This window comes from Hydra vulgaris, chromosome 09, assembly GCF_038396675.1.
Source record: "Hydra vulgaris chromosome 09, alternate assembly HydraT2T_AEP".
In the NCBI taxonomy this organism is placed as follows: Eukaryota; Metazoa; Cnidaria; class Hydrozoa; order Anthoathecata; family Hydridae; genus Hydra; species Hydra vulgaris.
The window spans coordinates 53,170,001-53,191,983 of NC_088928.1; the positions used below are offsets into that span (position 1 = coordinate 53,170,001).

The window sequence follows — 21,983 nt, forward strand, 5'->3', positions numbered from 1 at the left end:
GAAACCTATAAAAATTAAGTTACATTTTTTATACATACCGTTATTCAGGGCTACTTGAACCCAAAAAAATAAATTATTTATTTATTTGTTTACTTTTTATAGAATTATTTGGTATGAATGTAAATAAGTTAATTATACACTTACTCAAATCAAGTAACTTAAAAAAAAAAGGTGAAATTTTTTTGCAAGAGGTGATCAAAAAAATATTTTTTTAAAGGAAACTACAATAATGGTAAAAATTTAGTGTGAAGCTTTTGTCTGTCCAGACATAACCAAAAAGATAAAAATTATTTGACAACATTTTTTAAAAGAAGTATCAGTTGTTACAAAATGTAGCAATTATAATTGTCTTTTATTTGTATTATTTTGATAAAAAAAATTGATTACTGTTACATTAGTCACACCCATTATCACCTAGTTCAGTTTGTCAGTGCAAGTATATGATCATACAAACATATGACAAACCAAAATAAAATAGTTTATTAATAAGTGATCATCTTCTTGTAGTTGCATGCTCAAGCAAACTAGCATACAGGGGTAATGAAGTTTTTGTGATTAAATTTGTTTTCTACAATAAACAGATCGGTTATATTTCTCTGATTCCTCGCGCTTTACACTATTAAAACTAAGTTGCAGGTTTATAGTAAATGCAGCTGGAGTGTTATTTGCTTGGTTTGTATGTCAATGTTTGACCTTCGAGTATCATAGTAACAAATGCAATGAGATATTTCAAGCATTTGAGGACATATTATGCGCATGCGTTACTTTAAAAACAACATCGTAATTTTGATTTTTTTTTTTGTAACGGTCTTTTACCGTAACCTAATAAAAAAGGTCATATCATTGCTCTGAAGATGTATATATCAGATATAAACTTATAAACTGATGAAATGTGTGACCAAGGAAAACATATTCTACTTGAAATACTTAATTTATTAATTTTTATGTGATAAAATACGCAGGAAAGTCGAAAATTATTTTATGGTCATCCTTACTACCAAAACATAAAAATTGAGCATTTATTAGAATTTTTATTCTTTAAAGCTATATATATTTAAAAAAAAGATGGTTTAACTTTATAATAAAAAAAAATCAGAGTCCGGTTACTTTTTAAATTTAAAAATTTTGTACATCAAATCTTATATTTTAGCAATAAAAAAACACGTAAAAATGTCACATGAAACAAAACTAAAAACATTATGCAGAATATGTGGAGAAAGTCTAGATAATGATAGTGTTCTTTTAACAAAACATATTGTTAGAATAGAATTTTGTTTTTTTATCCGAAACGATAAGGACCACCCAAACAAGCATCCTCAAAAAATGTGTTATAGATGCTTTTCAATATTAAGAAATATTGAAAAAGGTTCAAACACTGAACTAAAATTAAGATTTTGGCCTGAAAATTGCAATGTAACTGAATGTGTTTGCTTTAAAGCCAATAATGGAAGAAAAAAAAAGAATAAGATAAGTGGAAGACCTTTAAGTATTAGTTATAGTGAAAATATTTGGACTAGACACAAAATAAATAACATACAATCTAAAGTTTTACATCAAACAAAATTTAATCTTAACCTCACTTTATTATTATTAACTTCACTTTCAATCCTCATGTGCATCTTTGTGTGTGTACTATTTGAAACGACATTATGCATAAAATAATTATTATAAAAAACTGTCTTCATTCATTCTGTGCACCATGTCTATTACCCCTTATCATTGGCAAACTAATATCAAAAACAAAATGCCCTAAATGTTTCTTTTCAATTCCAAGTGATGGGTTAATTTCATCAACAAATGTCATTGAAATAATAGAAAATTTGCAAGAAGTATGCAAGCAAGGTTGTGGTAGATTGTTTAAAGTCAAACAACTGTCAGAATGAAAGAAATATCAAAAAACTTGTTAGACAACTCTGATACCAAGTTCAACAAACATTATCAATATCATTGTCATCAACTTCACAAATAAACTTTTCAGATATATTTGCATTGGATTCAACAAGTGTTATACCAAGGAATATTGAAGATGCTGCTCTGCATGTAATAAAACAAAAAATGTCTCAAACAAAATCCAATGTAATTGAATTTCCGACAGGTGGACCAAGGGTAAGACTATCTATGAGATATATAGTATGATTTTTTAAATATTTTAAATAAATTACACAACATTTTAGCCCTTATGCTTCACATCAACACAAAGAAAGTTCAGATGTATGTTTACGCACAATTCGCAGACGACAATTACATCTAAAACATAATATGAGTAAAACATGTGGAGAAAGCATCAGTTCTACAATCAAGCAAACTGCTACTCTTTTAAAACCTTTTAATGAAAATGAAAAAGAAAATTTTCTGAGCAAATCAAATGTTTCAAAAGCCAAAATATCTGCTGAAGAAATGATCAGTTTAAAAGCAAACATGAACAGTACTTATGTCAACAGGAAAATATTATTTTGGTACACAAGATACCAATTATTATATAGAAATCTTGGAAAGAAAAATTACCTAAAGCTTGAGTAATAAAAACAGCAATCAACTGAGGCAGGAAGAAACTTGCTTCCAGCATTTTAACAGATTCACCAGTGAGAGAATCTTTCCGAGTTGATCAAAATAAACACAAAGCTAATAAGCAAAAAATAGAAGAAAGCAAAAAAATTATTAAAAAATTCAGAAAACAAAAAAGGATCAAAAAACTGAACAAAACGCAACAAATACAAATAAATTCGAGTCGCAAGTTAGTTTTGAGTGATATCAAAAGATCTGATGAAACTTTTCACGGAGGTAATGATTTCGCAGAAAATAAAACTGACATTGATTGTAATAGATTTGTGGTATTGTAAATTAGGAAATTAATTTGATTGTATTTTTTTTTTTTTTAATAGTTTAGAATTGATTTATCCAATACAATAATTTTGAAATAACCAGTGGTTATTTCATTACAACCAACGCCTTTAAGTGCTGAAATAAACATCAAAAAAGTTATAGGTCGATCAAAAATATTAATGTTCACAATGTTATCATGAGTGAATTTTACAGTTAGATGAACATTATATAAAAATATATTTTTAATTTTTAATTTACTATGACGCTCTTGAAGTAACTGCAGTTTATCCCAAAAAAAACAACAAAAAAAGATTATTTTAGTACTGATCTCTTCTAACTATTTAGAACTAGAAAATGAGTAGTTACAATCCTTTAAAAATGAGGCTTTTTTTTAAATAATACTACTATTTCTGTTTTATAATATATAAAGGTTATAATGTTTTAGAGTTACCAAGTTTGACTGCTCACAAGTTTGCTTAACTTAAGTATTTGTTATTTCAGAAACTCCTGTGCACTTAATTAGAAAATTTTGTTTACTGTACGAGCTGGCCATGCATGACTGATAATGTCTGTACTAACTTGTCATGCATAACAAAATGATTTACAATAGTACCAGTTGGTCATACATGACAAAATGATAATATCATGATATTCTCTTTTTTAGTCCAGAATATGTGGTCGCATTTTACTAGAGCGTGATTATTTTTTTCAATTATTTTATATTTAGTTCATTATTTATCATAAATCTTTAATGTATTATGGATAACCTAATAGACATTTTCTTCTTTTTACTCGACTACCACAAAGAGTTTTCAAATGATATACATTTTTTTTCAGAGAATAATGATTAATTAGTTTTTTTATAAAAGGTACAAAGTTATTACAGAGATTATATTTCATAATCTTCTGGAGTATTTAATTTGTCATAAATATAATCTTCTGGAGTATTTAATATGTCATAAATATAAAATTAGATTAAAAAAAGATGAAAAAAATGCTCAATAGTATTATATTAATTTCTCCGTTTTATTAAATGTTCACCATCAAAGCGTGGAATTACCAATTGGTTTGGAATTTCCAATAGGGTCAAAAATTGTTCCTCAAAGTATTGTTTTAACTTTTTCACAATTAAAGTTTAAAAGAAAAGAAAATTTTTAATTTCAGGAGTTTTTTTAAAAACAAAAAACTAAAAAATAAGAAACCAAAGTCTATTATCACAATGAGTCTCTATTACACTCTGGCCCGTCAAAATAATTTTAATTATCACAATGAAACTCTATTACACACTGACAAGTCAAATAAACTTTAATTGATAAATGAAGAAAATCTAAATCTCTAAAATCTATATCAATTTTTCTAAAGAAAATTCTAAGTTAATATGTTGTGCTTTTAAAAGGTTCAGTTATTTTAGCAAGATTTAGTACTTAAAGAATTGAAAAAATCATAGTTTTCAATTAAAATTTAAACAATTTATTTAAAACTATGATCTTTGATAAAAAATAAAAAATAAAATAATCTACCAAACGCTTTCGATATTTGCCTTATTTGTGAAAATGCTTTTTTTGATATACTTAGAACAAGTCAAGTAAGAATGGTTCTTTCCATTAGGAAGACCTCTAGTAGCAACACAAAAATTTTAATTCTGGTTAAGTTAAAATTTTAGCACTATTGGCGACCAATAGGTCAAATAATTACACATACAAATGTTTTGTATGTACTGTTTTGTAACAAATTAGCTGTTAATACTGCCAATAACACACAAGTTTGTAAATAACTTGCCAGTATTATAGGAGCTTGTAGATGGCTCCTGTGTTATCGTTAATTAAAATGCAAGGAAAAATTTTATTTGCATTAAAAGAAAGTTTACAGCATTTGAGAAGAGAGAATGAAAAGCTACTTTGGCAAGAACGAGTTGTGATATAAAAAGTGTTAAGTGTAAAATCAAGAGCATCAAATTATGTAAAATCATTTCTGCTTCAATTTAAGCAAGTTTTTTTTCAAAAATGGATCTTAAGTTGATTGAAATCTGCTTTTTTTTTATCAGATATAGAACAGGAACCGAAATTTGCACTTGAAAAAACTTTTTCCATGCATTTGCAAGCGCGGTAAAAGTTTCTATGTAAACAGATGTAGACATCTTTTAAACAATGTTTATCTTCTGGAACAATTTCTCAAGAATGCTAAAAATTGATTTGATAGAAGAAAGAATTTTGTTAAGTTAAACATCTATTGCAAATATAATTTAATTTAAAAAAATTGATTTGATAGTAGAAAGAATTTTGTTAAGTTAAACATCTATTGCAAATATAATTTAAAGATTTTTTAAATACCCTTTTTAGTCCTGGTGACCTGCACCCATACTTTGAAACCCGTTTTTATTGGCCATTTGTTTGCATAAAGAAATAATCTCTTCAAGATTGAACCAGTTTTTCGGAGGTGCTCAGAAATAATCTTGCATTATCGTTAACTAATTCGAAATATATTAACTTTATTTTGAGTACAATTTGTATTAAAGCAAGTAAAGTATATGAAATTCTTCCAAACATTCTAAATATACGTCAAACATTCTATGAAATATACATCAAACATTCTAAATATACGCCTAACATTCTAAATATACGTCAAATATTCTATGAAATATACGTCTAACCAGTGTCTTGGGAGAGATTTTTGATGTTTTAGATTTGACACATTCAGGCATTGTGCAAACTCCATACTGAAGTATGCTCATATTTATATAAAATCAGAATATTTTATACAAAAGTGCAATAATTGGAGTCTGGAAACAAAATTATCTCAAAAGATTATCACCACTACCTCAAAAGTAAGGGCAATCGGAATACAGGGAAAATGAGGGGGGGGGGGCGTATTAAGAACCTTTTTGAAAAAAATACCATAGCTTTTGTACTGTTTGACAAAAAGTTGAAATTTTGCTGAAAAAGATAATTTAGTTATTATTTTTTTAAAAAGAAGGCAAAATTCAGCTAGTTATAGTTTCTTTATTTCTTAAAAACGAAGCTACTCATTGTCCAAAACTACCGCACAAGAGAGAATAGTTTTGAAAATATAACAAAAAGACAAGAAATGTTTCTAAAAATTTCATTTTTTTTAGCAGTTATTAATAACAAAATTTAAAATACAAACTGCAAAAAAAAATGTGACGGAGAGCAAGCAACATTAAAAAAAGTCCCAATATTGACTACTTTTTCCGGTCTCCTGATAAAGCATGGGAGAAGAGTCAATGTGTGTCAAATGAATCAAACCCAACTGCAGAACACAGTTTCAGAACGTTATAGATATTTCTTTAATGAACAGCGTATCGGTGTTATTTAATTCAACAACGCAGCAAGAAAACGAGTCATATGTCAATGTAAGAATACTGTGGAATTTAGAGGAAGGAATAAATAATAATTAAATTTATTGTTATTATTCTTATTATCATTATTGTTATTATTATTATTATCATTATTGTTATGAGTAATATTGTTGAACGAAGTATTATTTTTAATTTTATACTTAAGCTGCACCGTTCTTTTTTTGTTTTAGTCCAGCTTGTCAATCTATCAATCTGACCCAGCATTGTGGACTGATTTAAAAGAAGCACAAAGCTACTAGATTTATATAAAAGAAATTCCTGATCAAAATGTTTGACAGACAAAAGTTTTGAAAAAGTCACAAACACCAAAGTAAGGTGCTGCTCTCGTATCTATTTTTCTTTTAAGTTGAGAAATGTTGAAGTTATAAAGACTTTTTTATTTATTAACCATCCACAGAAAAAATATTTTGTTTCTTCTGCTAGCTTTTTTAAGATCCAGACAACAATTTTAGAACTGGGTTTAAAGACTGAGCACATGAACTGCGTTCTATACATAGGCACGAACAAAGCAAGCAGCATTATGATGCAGTCCAGTGCTAATTTGGAAAAAAAAAATAGATATTCATTTAAAACTGCAGTTGGAGGATGAAAAGCATTACTGGAGGGAAGTTCTACAAAGAGTTGTTGAATGCTTGAGGTTTTTATGAAGTCGAGGTCTAGCTCTTAGAGGTGAATCAGAAGAAATACGTGACTTCAGTAATGGAAATTTTCTTGGAGCCTTGGAGTTCTTATCAAAATTTAATCCATTTCTTCCTAAACACTTAGAAAATCAAGAAATCAGGGCAGAGGAAATGTTTCCTACATTTCATTAACAAGTTGTGAAGAAAATGTTTTCTTAATGGCAAATAAAATTCTGGCTTCCACTGGTAACGAAATTGCCAGTGCTAAATACTTTTTACTGATTGTTGACTCATCACCTGACACTGCACACTGTAACCAACTTGCAAAATCATTCGATATGTGAGCATGGAAGGTGTTGTGGAAGAAAGATTTATTAGGTTTGAACCTTCATGTAGACATAGCGGAAAGGCTATGGCAGATGCTGTTAAGAAAAATTTAGATGAGCTTGGCTTAAACATTAACGATGCTTGTCGTAAGTCATACGACAATGCATCTAACATGTCAGGAAAATACAAAGACTTGCAAGGACTACTCAAAAATGAGAACCCAAACATTGAATTTATTTCTTGTGCAGAGCATTCTCTAAATTTAGTTGGCGTAAATGCTGTTGACAGCTGTGAGGCTGCATCGGATTTCTTCGGGTTTCTCCAATGCCTGTATAATTTTTGTGCTTCTTCAACTCACATATGGTAGATTTTTCTGGTCTTGTAAGTGGTGTTGGAAAAGACAGGAAAGTTACCATTAAAAGCCTGAGTGGGACAAGGTAGTCAGCAAGAGCTATTTCTACTAAAGTTTTACATTCAAATGACAATCATATTCTTGAGACATTAGAGTCAATTATTCTGGATAAAGATGAAAAACGCCAGACAGAAAACAAAGCTACTGCACTTTAAAAAGAATTAAAACTTTAGATGTTGCTTTTATGACGGATCTTTGGCACAGAATAATGCTACGATTTTATGCTATAAGTATGAAACTTCAGGATAAAACTGCAGATTTGGCTCTTGGTGTTTGATTGCTTAAATCTCTTTTAGAATATGTGACATCAGTTCGTGAAAATTTTCTCGACATTCAAGAAGGTGCTAGAAGGTTCTCAAGCATTATTCCTAATCAGTACAAGCACGAAAATTCAAGAAAGAAGACGCGCAAATTAGGGTTTAGTTAAAATAACGAGAATGAAGTGATTTTTAGTGACAGTGACGAATTTAAAATAATTTTTTTCCTAATCATTAACAAGTTGAAAATGTGCTTGAAAGAAAAACTTACAAGTCTGCAGAGAAAAAGTTTGATCTTCTAACTATTTTCAGATCATGACCGTTCCTGTCATTGTTGCTGCTGTCAAATCCTTATGTACTATTTATCTTTCAGACTTAGGTACGCAATTCCCTGATGAAATTATCCAGTTTTCCAAGTTCGTGGCAAACGAGAAGAATATATCAGCACTTGGATGTTTACAAGCAATTCGTAGGAGTAAGTTAGAATTAGTTATTCCCAATGTTGACATCACATATCTTACCCTTTCCATAACCAATTGTAGAGCAGAAAGAGCATTTTCAAAAATGGCAATAGTTAAAAATGATTTCCGTTCTTCAATGTTAATTGATCGTTTAAATGCTCTTTGTTTAATAACAATTGAAAGAAAACTGTTAAAAAGTATAAATTTGCAAGATGTTGTAATTGATTTTGCAAATGTAAAAGTGAGAAAAGTTTCTCTGTAAATAAAAAAGTAATCTTATGTTTTTCGATTTCATTTTTAAATATATTTTTTTAGGAATGGGGTACCAAACATTTTTTTGGCTCCCGGCCCCCAAGACCCTTAATCCAGCAATGATTAAGAGAATTATTACCAACTAAAGAACTATTTTTATAAAGATCTCAACCCATTAAATAATTTTGTTGTATATTATATCCAAACAAACTTAAGTAGAATTACTATTTAATCCCTTATCAATCTCATATATGCAAAAAATTTTAATTTTAAAAAATATAAAAGTAAAGAGTGTGAATGTAAAAAGAAATTGAGATAAATATAAATAAAAGTTTTCTTTTAACCCAATTGAAAGAATAAAGTTCATAACATTCAACCAAGTTTTAATGGTATGAATGTTAATAAATTCGGAAATAGAATATATGGTGGAATAGTTATCACTTTATAATTTTTTATTATTTCAATTTTATTTTGTAAGTCAATGTACTTTAAGAGAACCCAGTAGCTTCTATTTGTTTCATTGAAAACATAACTTGATGCAATTTTTAATTTTTCTTTGTTTATATATATTTCACATTACTTTTTATAGTCGCACACCATTTTTAAACTTTGCTTAATTTATAATTTTTAATCATTTAATTTGCCGATAAGATTGTTAAGAAGCGCGCAGTAGGGGAGATGGGGGCGCATTGATCGCCGGATCAGTATGATCTTTTGGCTTTTACTCGTTCATTTTTGCCTTAATAGAAGTGAGGTTGCAATTTAATTAACCATTATGCTTCCCTAATTGATTATTCGTAATATTTTTTCATAAGGTTATCAGCGTCAAAAAAAATAAAGAAAATATTGTTTTTCGTCATAAAAAGTGATTTTTTTAAATCGTACTATAATTCAAATATATTTTTATTTAGATGTCTGTATGGGTTAACAACAATTTTATTTTAAATTTGTAAGTGTTAGGTGTTTAATATAATATATAATTTTTATTTGGCTGCATTTTATACAGTAGATATTGCTATCAATATGTTACCTATACCTATTGGGGTACATTGATCTTTGACTATGCGGGGCCCATTGATCGGAGGATCAAAGTGCCCCATAGAAGACGAAGTGCCCCATGTTTTTGTTTATAAGCAATACAGTTAAACGAATGGAATTGTATTTATAATTAAAAAAAAAACTATATATAAACAAACAATAGCTTTTAGCATTTCTTTTTTTAAATCTACTTATTTTATAAGCTAGTAATAATAATACTATTATTTTATAATATCAAAAGAATAATATTTAACATAATAATTAAAAAATATTTAACATAATATTATTATGTTAAATATAAGCATTTATTAAAAACATATGTTTTTATTGAATTATTTTTTTACAGATCTTAAAATGGTAAGAAATAGAATTAAAAAAACAAATAAAGTTGCTATACCAAGTGAAACAATGAAAGTAGCTGTTAATAAAGTTTTAGAAGGAACACAACTGAATGTTGTAGCACGTCAGTTTAACATAGATAGAATGACTTTAAAAAGATGTTGTCGTAAAAAGAGGCTTAATCCAAATGAAGCTTTCAAGCCTAACTACAACAATAGACAAGTTTTTACAGCAGAAGATGAAAAAAGTTTATCAAGTTATTTACTAATTGCATCAAAAATGAACTATGGCCTTTCAACTAGGTCAACGCGATTATTGGCACATGAATTTGCTTTAAAAAACAATAAGATATGCCCATCATCATGGATCAAAAATAAAATTGCAGGCATTGATTGGTTGCAAGGTTTTATGAAAAGACAACCAGAGTTGTCTCTACGAACACCTGAAGCAACGAGCTTCGCTCGATCAACAACTTTTAACAAACACACTGTAAGAGAGTTTTTTCAAAATCTTAAAACGGTAAGAAATCGATATAAATATAATCCTAACTGTATATATAATGTTGATGAAACTGGTTTAACAACCGTTCAAAAGCCGGTAAAGGTTTTAGCTGGTAGAGGAAGCAAACAAGTTGGAAGAATCACATCTGCAGAACAAGGAACATTGGTAACTGCATGTTGTGCCTCTAATGCTATTGGAAATTCCATTCCTCCATTATTTATTTTTCCTAGGGTAAAGTTTCATGATTACATGATTAAGGAAGGACCTCCTGGATGTGTGGGATTTGCAAATCCTTCTGGTTGGATGAACTCAGAAATTTTCATAGAATGGATTAAACATTTTGTTAAATATTCAAACTGTTCTCAGGAATCTCCAGTTTTGTTACTTCTCGACAGTCATGAAAGTCATATTTCTGTTAAAGGCTTGGAGCTTGCAATTCAACACGGAATTACAATGATAAGTTTTCCTCCCCATTGCAGCCATAAATTGCAGCCATTAGATAGAACTGTTTTTGGACCATTGAAAAGGTTTTACAATTCTGCATGTGATAATTGGATGGTTTTAAACCCAAGACCAATGACCATTTATGATATTGTTTCAATAGTTCGAGAACCGTATACAAAAGCTTTCTCACCATCTAATATACAGACAGGATTTAGAGTAGCTGGCATTGAGCCATTCAATTCTGAAATTTTCAAAGATGACGAATATTTACCATCATCAGTTACAGATAGAGCTGCTCCAGATACAGTTACTATCACTCCTGTCAACAACATGGAATCTGAAATGATACCAGCACATGTTAATCACATAGAGTCTGAAATAACTATAGTAAATATTGAAACAAGTATTTTAAACAAAGTGTCAACAAGTGTTGCTTCTATAATCTCACCTGAGGTTTTAAAACCTTACCCAAAAGCATCTGCCAGAAAAAAAAATGTTAAAAGTAGGCAGTTAAAAACAAGGATCTTGACTGATACTCCTGTCAGAAATGAAATTCGTTTGTCAAAAGAAAAGAAAATTTTGGAGCAAACCAAAAATCAACAAAAAGTCTCCACAAAAGATAAGAAAGAAACTAAGAATTACTTGCTTAGGAATAAAAAACAATGTAAAACAAAAGCTGCTTCACAACTTGACTTTCACAAATGATGAAATATTCTTAATCAAAATATTGTACTTTTAACAAGTTTTGTAAACTTAAAAGTTGTATTCTTATTTCAGTCTTTATATTTCAGTTCTTATAAATTTCAAGTTGTTGTAAAGTTTTAAACGTATATAAAGCGGGTAGCTTATAGCTGCTGTGATTTATACATTTTTTAAATAAAAATTAGACTAGTGGGTTTAACTGCTATATTTAAAAAATAATTAAAAAATTTAGATGTATTATATGTTATACAATATTACCCTTTGACTAAATTATTTACAAGATTTAGTTATAGAAGTGTTAAACGTTTAGATAATATTACGCATATAAGATCAATGTGCCCTAAATCGGAGATCATAGTACCCCATAGTTTGGGGTACATTGATCTTTTGAGAGGGTTGTTTAAAAGTTAAAATTATTCATGTTTATCATTTTGTTAAATCAAAATATTTATATATTCCAAAAGCCAGATAGTTCTACATGTGTTTCGTAGTTAATAAGTTTTTACATCTCTTTCAGGTTCTGCGCAATTTTCAAAACACTGCTACGGCGATCAATGCGCCCCCATCTCCCCTACGTTCAAATGTACCCAAAATTGACCGACGCTGCCTCAACCCTGATTTCAAATATATTTGACAAAAGTTTTTTGAAAATTTTGTAATTGAACTTTTTATTTATAACGTAAAACATATCCCTTTCACTAAAAATGTAAAAAATAAATTCCTTGGAGAATTAAGTTCCTCAGTAAATCCTTACGTTTAAATATTTCAAAACTTAAAAAACTAATCAAGAATCATTAAACGTTTATAGAAAAGTGTAAATGACTTCCTGAAAAATATTCTGAAACGGTTACGTGCAAAAGTATTTCCAATCAACTAATTTATTTATCTTGGATAGTTTTTATTTATTTTTTTTTATTTCCGCATTGTCCTAAACTGCCTCCTTCTTCCCTATATTTTTTAGTATATTATACAAGGCATAAATTCATCGCTAGGTTTTAAGTTTTATTTTATAATCTTTTAACGTTTAAAGGTTATGATCATGTAAAAAACAGTTACACGGTCATAACTTTTGAACAAGATTAGAGACTTTTAAAAAACTCATTGTCGACTCAACATCACAAAAGCTATAACGTAGCATCATAAAAATTAAACATATCTTCACTAAATTTCATCGGAAAAAAAGTGGCAAAAAAGTTACAATCAATTTTTAGCTATTTCAGGAGATAATATTGGGCAAGTTTTAAACTTTGTATAACTATAAAACTTCAAAATAAAAATTGTTGATGCAAATTAAAGACTTTTTATGAAGTTTAATTTTGTAAAAAAAAAAAAGACTCTTGGTGAGATTCTACAAAGAGTGTAATTAAAGTATAGTATATGGTTTGCACTTTGTCTTTATTATCAACATATTAAATGTTGAAAAACGCTACACGTTTATAAACTACCTGGAACAACCAAATTCTCTGTCAGTTTTCAAAAATCCATTTCTTAACGGGTTCCTGGTGGAATATTTTAAAACAAGGAGTTTTTTTAAGGAGATGCAAAGCAACTTTAACTATTTTCTTATTTATTGTGTGTTCTTAAAGCGATAGCGATCTATTTCATTATAGTAATAATGTTTAGAAAGCAAAATAAAATAATAACTAACTAGTTTATAAAAGTCTAACATTTTAGTTTAAATGACGTCTTTTTTACGTCCTATGCCCACTGGGTTCTTACAGTGTGTTTCGTCATTATTAATTGACATTATCCCGCATAAAAATGAATTATAACTTTTTTTTTAATAAGTAAAATTACTTATTCTTATGAAAATGTAACTATGGTAACGATTGCAAAAACTAATACGTTTTTGTTTTATGAATGTAAAGAAATTGTAATTCATTTTTTACACTTATTGATGTTAATAATTGTATATATATATATACATTTATGTCAAGTCATTTTAAAAGAAAACTTTTCAAATACCTCTTTGCAAGATAATGTAATACAACTTTTGTCAACTAAAGATGCACTTGGTTGTTGATTGTATTCAACCTAAAATAAATAGTCGCACGAATTCATTTCATATTTGTAAAATAGAGCAAGTACTTTTGAGAGAAGTATTTGAACACTCTTATTAGTACTTAGACTTTATTTTTAAGTTAGAAATTATAATTGAGTATATTGATATATAATTTTCATCGTATGGGAAAAAATAAATCCAGATATCTATTAACTCACTGATTGTCGTTTATCATGTATCTAATATTATTATTTTAATATTATTTATATTTTAGTTAAAATTCACTACACAATGGTAATCTCTCAACCATTAACTAAAAAGAGTATTGTCAAGATCAAGTCAATGTTTATATATTAAACTGTCTCGCCAACATCTCCTAGGCGACGTGGTAGATGATTTTCGTCATTTTGAGTTTTAATTACAATATTTAATTTTGAGCACAAAATTACTTTTAAATTTTCGCTACATAAAAAATATATTTCTATTGATTACTAAATAAGTTTATAAACTATAAAAAATCTTTTGTAATATTTTTAACATATTAAATTACAACTTTTTTAAACATAAATGCGTACCGAGTAAAAAAAAATACAACAAAAAGTTTTATTTTTTATAACTAAAAGTTATTTCTAAGAATACTAAACCTACCTTTAAGTGGGTGCAATATGAATACAGCTGGCCCCATGTAAACCATTCTGGGGTTAATTTAATATTAGAATCAGAGTTAGAAAATGAACATTTTTCTAAATATGTTTTTGTGAATTTTATGTAAAAGGTTGCATAAAAAAATAAAATGAAACTTAAAAAACCCATAATATTTTTGTAGCATAGATTAGATTATCATGAAGTGGAATTCTTATGATTGAGTAAAATCAATCTTAGCATAAAATACACATGACTTATTTTGCTTACGATAATGACAGAAAAAAAATCGGAAGCCTTTTGTGGTTGATTTTAAAGCTTAAATTTTTTTCAAAAATAAAGTTAAGCCTTATAAAAAAGAGCACCATTTGCTCTTTTAGTTTTATGAACAAACAACGGAATTGAAGTTGAATGTTTAAATTTTATAACTCATTGGGTAACAAAAATGCTCAGGAAAGAAGAAAAATTGTTCTAAAGAGTTTTTGCGAAGATAAAAAACAACATTTTTATTTGAAATTTTTTAAAATAATAATTGTTTTTAGAGGATTCTACACTAACTAATGGTGTGTAAACTTTAAATAAAGTGTAAGGTAAAAAACATGAAAATTTCAAAACTGGAAAGACGTCATTATTCAATATTTTAGCATTTACTCTAGGTAGCATTAAATAAGATCTTATTTTTGATTAACAGATTAACAAATCTAAAAATAAAAAAAATCTCTGCGTGGATCAAAGCGCGTATGCTCTCAAGAGCATACGCGCTTTGATCCACGATTTTTTTTATTTTTAGATTTGTTAAAAATGTAAAAATAAAAATATTAAAAATAACTTTACAGTTGTTAAAGATAAAATGACAAGTTTTCCTAGTTGAAGGTGTTTTTTGAAAAACTTGTTATCACTTACCATATAAACTTTTTAATATATTTGTAGTTATGCGGATAAAATTCTGGCGCCACGTTTTCCGAGTAAGAAGTTTTTATACTGAACGTTGTTTTTATAAGGGAGATTTTTCTGAAAAATAATGATGAAATATACTCTTACCTCTTGTTGTATATACTAAATTGCTTCGTAAACGCGTAAGCCTGGGGGCTCACAATGCTCTAAAGTTATTTTGTATCGATATTTACTAGCGATATCTTAGTTTGGGTTTTCCCCATTTTAATTTGTTTTGAGTGATTATGTTATAAAACGTGCTTAAAAAGTTAATTATGTTATTACATCAAGTATATTACGTCACTGAATAGTTTTGATTAATAAAGTGTGTAATAATTCCAATGTAAAGTAAGTTTTATTAAGCTTTTCTTTAAAAAACTACTTTTAATAAAAAAATACAGTGTTTGGACAACCCCTTAATCAGACAATAACGTTAAACACTTTTTAAGAAAGTGATAAATAGAAAAAAAGAAAAACACTGCAGTAGCATCATTCTTTAGATTATAATAAATGCAACTTTGGTTTGCAAAACCTACAAAAAGATATTGGTTGTTTTCCAGAGTTTTTATCATGGGATCACGAGGCCTTTTTTGATGACATTGAATTTAAAAGATTTCATTTGCTTTTTTTTCAAACTTGTTTTGAGATAAAGCCGTAGTGGCTTTATCTATAATAAAAACTGTGCCAGTGAGTAACAAATTGGAGTAATATTCTATATTACTTCAATTTGTTACTCAATTTGTTTTTATTATTTGATATTCTAGACCCGGCAAATATTGCATAGCGTAATTTCAGTGGACCTATAAAGGCATTTTGAGCGGTCCACTGTAGTTTTGCTCAATGGTTACTTAGTGGACAATTAGTGACAGCCTCCAAAAGTGACTAGCCACTATTAACGTGTATGAAAGTTATTTGCTGGCCATTTATAGCGGCTGCTACTATTTGTCCACTAAGTAACCGATGAGCAAAATTCCAATGAACCGCTCAAAAATGCCTATATAGGTCCACTGAAAATTCACTAAAACAATGTTTGCCGGGGAGGAATCCCATATATAATCTTAAATGAATTTCTTATGTTGCTATATTCTTGTTGGTTTTTTATACCCGTTTCGCCTATAAATGATTTTCCAGAATCAACAATCTTTATAAACACCTTATTTTCTAAAATTTTGTTGTTTCTAGATGTTAAGATCGACTGTAAATTAGAACCAGATTTAAAAACAGTTTTAGAACCAGATTTCTATAAATGCTCCACTCATTCATACAATATGTCTTTTAAGCATTATATTATATCTGTATATGGAGCTATAATACACGAAAAATTATATGTTTTTGCAAAGATGTCTAGCTCTTGTAACAGTAAAATTAACACGAGTTTAAAATAATAAACATTTTAAAAAGTATTTAAACTGAACTTTCATTGTCTTTATTTCAGGTTGATTTTAGAAAATGTAATAATGTTAAGGATAAGTCGTTAAGAAAAAAAGTTTTAATAAAATAGAAAGAAAAATTGAAAAAGAAATTTGAAAGTAACTAAAGTTTATATGCTTGTTTTTTCCAAATTAATGAAAGTCACTCACACTTGTACCTCATCATAAAATTCTATAGGACTATAGGGCTAAACGGATTTCATCCGCGTGCATTAAAAAACGGCGCGAAAGCTTTTGCAATACCTCTTGCGTCAATTTTTCTTTAAATCCTTTACTAGGAATGTTCAAGATTTCTGTTGCAAATCAAATTTCATGCCTACATTCAAAAAAAGAAACAAGCTTAAAGCTTGCAAATATAGGCCAGTGTCTCTTACTTCTGTCCCGTTCAAAATAATGAAGAGAATTATCAAAAAAAATAAAAAGGTTAAAGAAGATTGCGCAATACACACACTTTTTTTAAAGCCTTGACACAGATTTGTACATTATAAAGGCTGCTTTACAAACCTTATAGAATCTCGCAACAATCTTACAAAATTAGTACTCAGTGGACACCTCGTTGACATAAATTTTGTTGACTTTATTAAAGTATTTGATACAGTGCCAAGATCATTAGAGTTATTAATACAACTTCGAACGCGCTGTAAATTGGCGATTTAACTGGCTTATTTAATTCAACGCCTAGAAGTGCAAAGTAAATCTTGTTGGTTTTCGCAAAAACAAATCAATACACATCTACACTATAGCTGACATCAATGGTAACCAACGCAACCTTGCTACAACATACAGTGAGCGTGACTTTGGGATACTAGTATGCGACAACCTGAAAGTCTAAGCGCAGGAAGACCTAGCAGCTTCGGCTGGTAATTGAATGCTTGGTTGATTTAAAAAAATGTTTCGGTGCCGGAGTATTTAGCTTTTGAAATCTGTATCAGCTCTACGTCCAAACGCATATAGAGTTTGATGCACAGGCCTTGTTTCCCCATCTTAAATCTGAAACATCTCAAACGTGATCAACAACGTGCAACGAAGACAATACCGTTGATTAAACATTTTAGTTACGATCAAAGACTAAAAATATTTGCCTTAACTACACTTGAAGAAAGCAAAAATTGTAGTGATTAAATTCGGCAATACAAGATTGCTCACCACTTACAAAAGGTTGAGATTTATATTCCAAAAAACAGCCTTTTTTTAAAACTAAGCATATAATTTAAGAAGAAACCCTAACTAATAAAAGGTTGTTCAGAACGTCAGAATTTTCCCACAAATCCATTTCAAAAAGTGTTGAAACAAATTAGCGTATTATGTAGTCTATGCACCTACTATAAACTCCTTGAAAAATTTTTATTCAAAATCCTGCTTTGGCTACAGCAAAGTCTATCGTCAGCATAAGAAAGCCTGGTGTTTTTGTTTTTTATCAATATAAAACTTTTGATGGGTAAGTTTTATTTATTACTATGACAAATAAAATTAAAATAAAGAAAACATAAGCACCAGTACTAAAGTTAAAGTATAATAACAAAGGTAAAGAATTAAAATATAAAGATACCAAGATAAAGAATCAAAAACTTCGACAAAATGTTCTAAAAGCGTTAAAAGAAGCTAAATTTAAAAATTACTTAAGTATAGATCAAAAAAATCAAATTGATAACAAATACTCCCTTCGTCCGGAAATATGGTATACATTTCAACAAAAATCGTGATTATAAAAGTAAATTGGCAATTGTCATTACATTGTTATAGTAAATACTCATGACAATATAACCTGAAATATTTGACGTAAGCAATATCATTCTTAATTAAAAACTTAACGCTTAAATATCAGTGTTTCTTGAGACAAATAAAATTAATACCGCTGCAAGACGAGTATGGAAAATTCTGAAGGAAATTTTTTAAACTTAGAAAGAAGGGATTCCAAATATAAACAATTAACCAAAGAACAACGTCAAGGTATCCCTGTGGGCACAGTACGTTTTTAAAACGTTCTTTGGACGTTTTTATTAGTTTTAAACCTTATGAAAACGTCTAAAAAACGTTTTAAAAACGTACCGTGCCCACTGGGATAATAGAAAAATTATTACAGCAGATGAATAAGCTAAAACACGGTGCAATCAATGAAGTTGCTACTGCATAGCAACTTCATTGCCAAATCAAATTTCGAGTGAAAAAATTGTTCTTATTTAATTAAAATGTTTCAAACAAAGTTGATATAATATACTTGTCATATACATTTTTTGATTTGTTTTATTTTTTCGCAAATGTATACCATATTTCCGGACGGAGGGAGTACAAGTTTTATCCTTTTGTAAAAGTTCAGTGATATATTTTTTGTAAAAACTGCAGGTTCTCTCTAAAAAATAATCTAGGTAATTGGAAATGCAATAATAATTCTGGTCTGTTCAAATTTCAAGTGATGCTTAGAGACCTTTACAAAAAAATTGAGTAAAATAGAGTATAAAAACAAGTGATTTTATACTTCCTAAAATGTATGACACAATAAAAGCACATAAAAACCGGTATAAATTATCATATGCCTATTGTTTTTACTATTATAGCAACTTCGAGTTATAAAGTTTCAAAATATTTAGTTTAAATAATTCAACCAATTCTTAAAAACAATAAAACGCGAATAAAAATTTTTCATGACTTTTTTAAAAATGCTTAGACTTGGGACATATTGGTGAGGTTCAGGTATCTTATGATGTTGAAAATTTGTATCCAAGTGTACCTATTAAAAAAGCTTGCAACAATAATATTTTGACTACAAAACCAAAACATGAAATATGTAATGTTGAAAATTCAATTAACCTATGTCTATTAGACTGTTATTTTTTTTTGGAAAAAAAAATCAAAGGGAAAATTCTGGACCTATTAGCCTTGCTTAAATAAATGTAGTATCTGATGCATTTTTACAATATGAATCTACAGTGATAACTATTGCATTGAACAGCAGTATCAATGCAAAAAAATTATTTAAGATATGTCGATGACAAAAATAACTGTTTTGAATCTTTATTAGATGCTTTAAAACTTCTTGATATTATTAATGAACTGAATTTTCATCTTAAATACAGCATGGAGCTGTATTTAAAATGAAAGACATGAAAGAATTGTCAAAATTGATTTTTTTGGAACATTTATGTATGGTTGGTAAATTTTGTATAGACTTTATTCAAATTAAAAACTTAGTTTTTGTTCTCACATTAAATTAATGTCGAAGGGATGCTCAGATAGTTTGCAAATCTACTCAGATAGTTTTTTACGCCAATTTTCTATCTACCAACCAAATGTCATCAAAAAATATTATTGGACAGCTTATAAAATTAAGCAGTTTTCTTATCTTACTTTTGTTTTTCTGATTTCCGTAGAGGGTGGTACGAGAGGGTACAGAAAAACTGTATATTTGCGATGATTACCTGGAAGCAAAAAAATTAGCTACACCTGCCCCAAACGTGAGAGTGACAAGTTAATAAAATATTTTTTTTTCAACTTGTTACTCAACCAAGTTCATATTCATCAATAAATTTTAAAACTCACACAATAATCTCTTAGCGTTCAACAAATATGGCATTTTAAAATTTGCAACCCCCTCAAAGTGAGGGGGGTTCAAACTTTTTATGGTCAAAGTTTTTGAACGCTTAAATATTATTGTGTAAATTTTAAAGTTTATAGATGAATATAGATTTAGTTAAGAATAGTTTAAAAATTATTTTATCAACTTTTTTATTCTTCTCAAATTTCTCTTATGTAATATTTGTTCCTGTCTACAATTGCTATCACTGGTAAGTTTATTTATTAAAACTTGGTAGTAAACGGTAGTAAAAATGTTTTCCAAAATACTACTGATTCTAAATCGAATTTGGTTGCACTTTTTTGTAACAAAAAATAAATTTTTTCAAAAATGATTGAAATATATTTTTACGCAGCCTTGGCTAGAGGTCTGGCTCAGAACCAAAAGGTCAGATGTTTGACGTAGTATTTAAAAAAAAATAGTTACTTGATAATGACGTATGTCAAATTCTAATTTTATTTTTAAAATAATTCTTTTATTTATTAAATTTTCCTTTTGTTAAAAAACGGCATCATTTTTTTAATAAAAGCATTTAGTATTATTTTACTGAGATAGTAATATTTTTTTACGATAGCTCATTATTTGTTGAATATGAAACTGATACAATGAGGCTAAATGATAAGACTTTTGTCTTCTGTCTGCTTCCGTTAAATCTTAACTAAAAAATATTGTAAATAATTTATTATGAAGATGACGAAATAAAAATATGGATAAAAAAAAAAGGAGAAGACAACAAGTACATGGCTTCACAACATAGTTAATGAAGATTTAATGGGAATCTTTAATTGTTTATGCGACACAAAGATCGCAAAAAGTGACCAACGGAGCCGTCCAGTTACGTAGACATGGAAAATGTGAAAATAAAAACAGATTGTAGATGGTGTCATTGAATAAAAAATAAAAATCATAAGAAAATATAAAATGTGTGGCAAGACTTTTGTGAAGTAGAAAAACGAAGAATAGGCGATAAGAGGGCATGGGGAGAAATAACTAACGCTCTAGTCACTCTGTATATAGAACATATGCAGCAAAGAACAAATATTTGATATACTAATTTTAAAGACTGTTGATGTCTACAGGTGTGATGGTGTAGTGCATTAGTATGTACCGTTTGGTCGTTTCGTATGGTCTCGTTATGTTTTCGTTTAATTTCAAATCGGGTGAATAGAAAGCTAAACACATTCACTCCTTGCGCTTATGGGCTAGCACATCAGAACCAGACGTAAGACCTACAGAATGGATTTCAATTGATCGAATGCACACATTAGTCACCGTAGGCCACAAGCCATCGCTCTTAGCAAAAGAGCTACTGCCCCGTACTGGTGTGGAATGATGTGCTATGGAGTGAGATTTTAGATCCAAGAACATAGTCAGCGAGCGCTGATCCGACGTGCATTGTGGAGCTTCCGAATGAAGGTGTGCGTAAATGTCAGCGTTGTGATTAGGTTATTGAGTGCCGTAACCACATCCAGCGGGATAGCCTAATGTCCGTATTGTCGTTGTGGTGTACATTGGAAAAAGTTGGGGCTCACCAGCCACAAAGAATAAATTTGTTTGTTTATAAATTCGTTTGTTTATTGCGACACAATGGTTGCAAAAAGTGACCAACGGAGCCGTCCAGTCACGTAAACCTGGGAGATGTGAAAATAGAAGTAGATTGTAGATGATGTCATTGGGTACGAATCATAAATAAATGTATAGACTATTTTGTAGGAGGAATAATATTTAGGACTCAGGGATTAGATGAACAATAACTCACGCCCTAGTCATACTAAACAAATGATAAAGCAATGGTCTATGAGTAAACAAGTCAGTATCGATCCACTGGTTCATTAAAGGCAACCATGGCTGAC

General features: G+C 29.0%; 1 protein-coding gene across 3 annotated transcripts in view; it reads right to left on the reverse strand.

Annotated features, from left to right (window-relative positions):
* LOC105846762 (ephrin type-A receptor 3) overlaps nucleotides 1–21,983 on the reverse strand; it is a 137,028-nt gene that overhangs the window by 96,036 nt on the left and 19,009 nt on the right. Inside the window, exons 1-2 of one of the 3 annotated variants that reach the window (XM_065806043.1) lie at nucleotides 14,203–14,419; nucleotides 13,518–13,586 (exon numbers count right to left, since the gene is read on the reverse strand). In XM_065806043.1, the coding sequence (XP_065662115.1) occupies nucleotides 13,518–13,586; nucleotides 14,203–14,367 (234 nt within the window). In that variant the 5' untranslated portion in view covers nucleotides 14,368–14,419. Of the gene's footprint in view, nucleotides 1–13,517; nucleotides 13,587–14,202; nucleotides 14,420–15,237; nucleotides 15,347–21,983 lie in introns of those variants that run through there. The other 2 variants (XM_065806044.1, XM_065806045.1) reach the window with 2 other exon arrangements.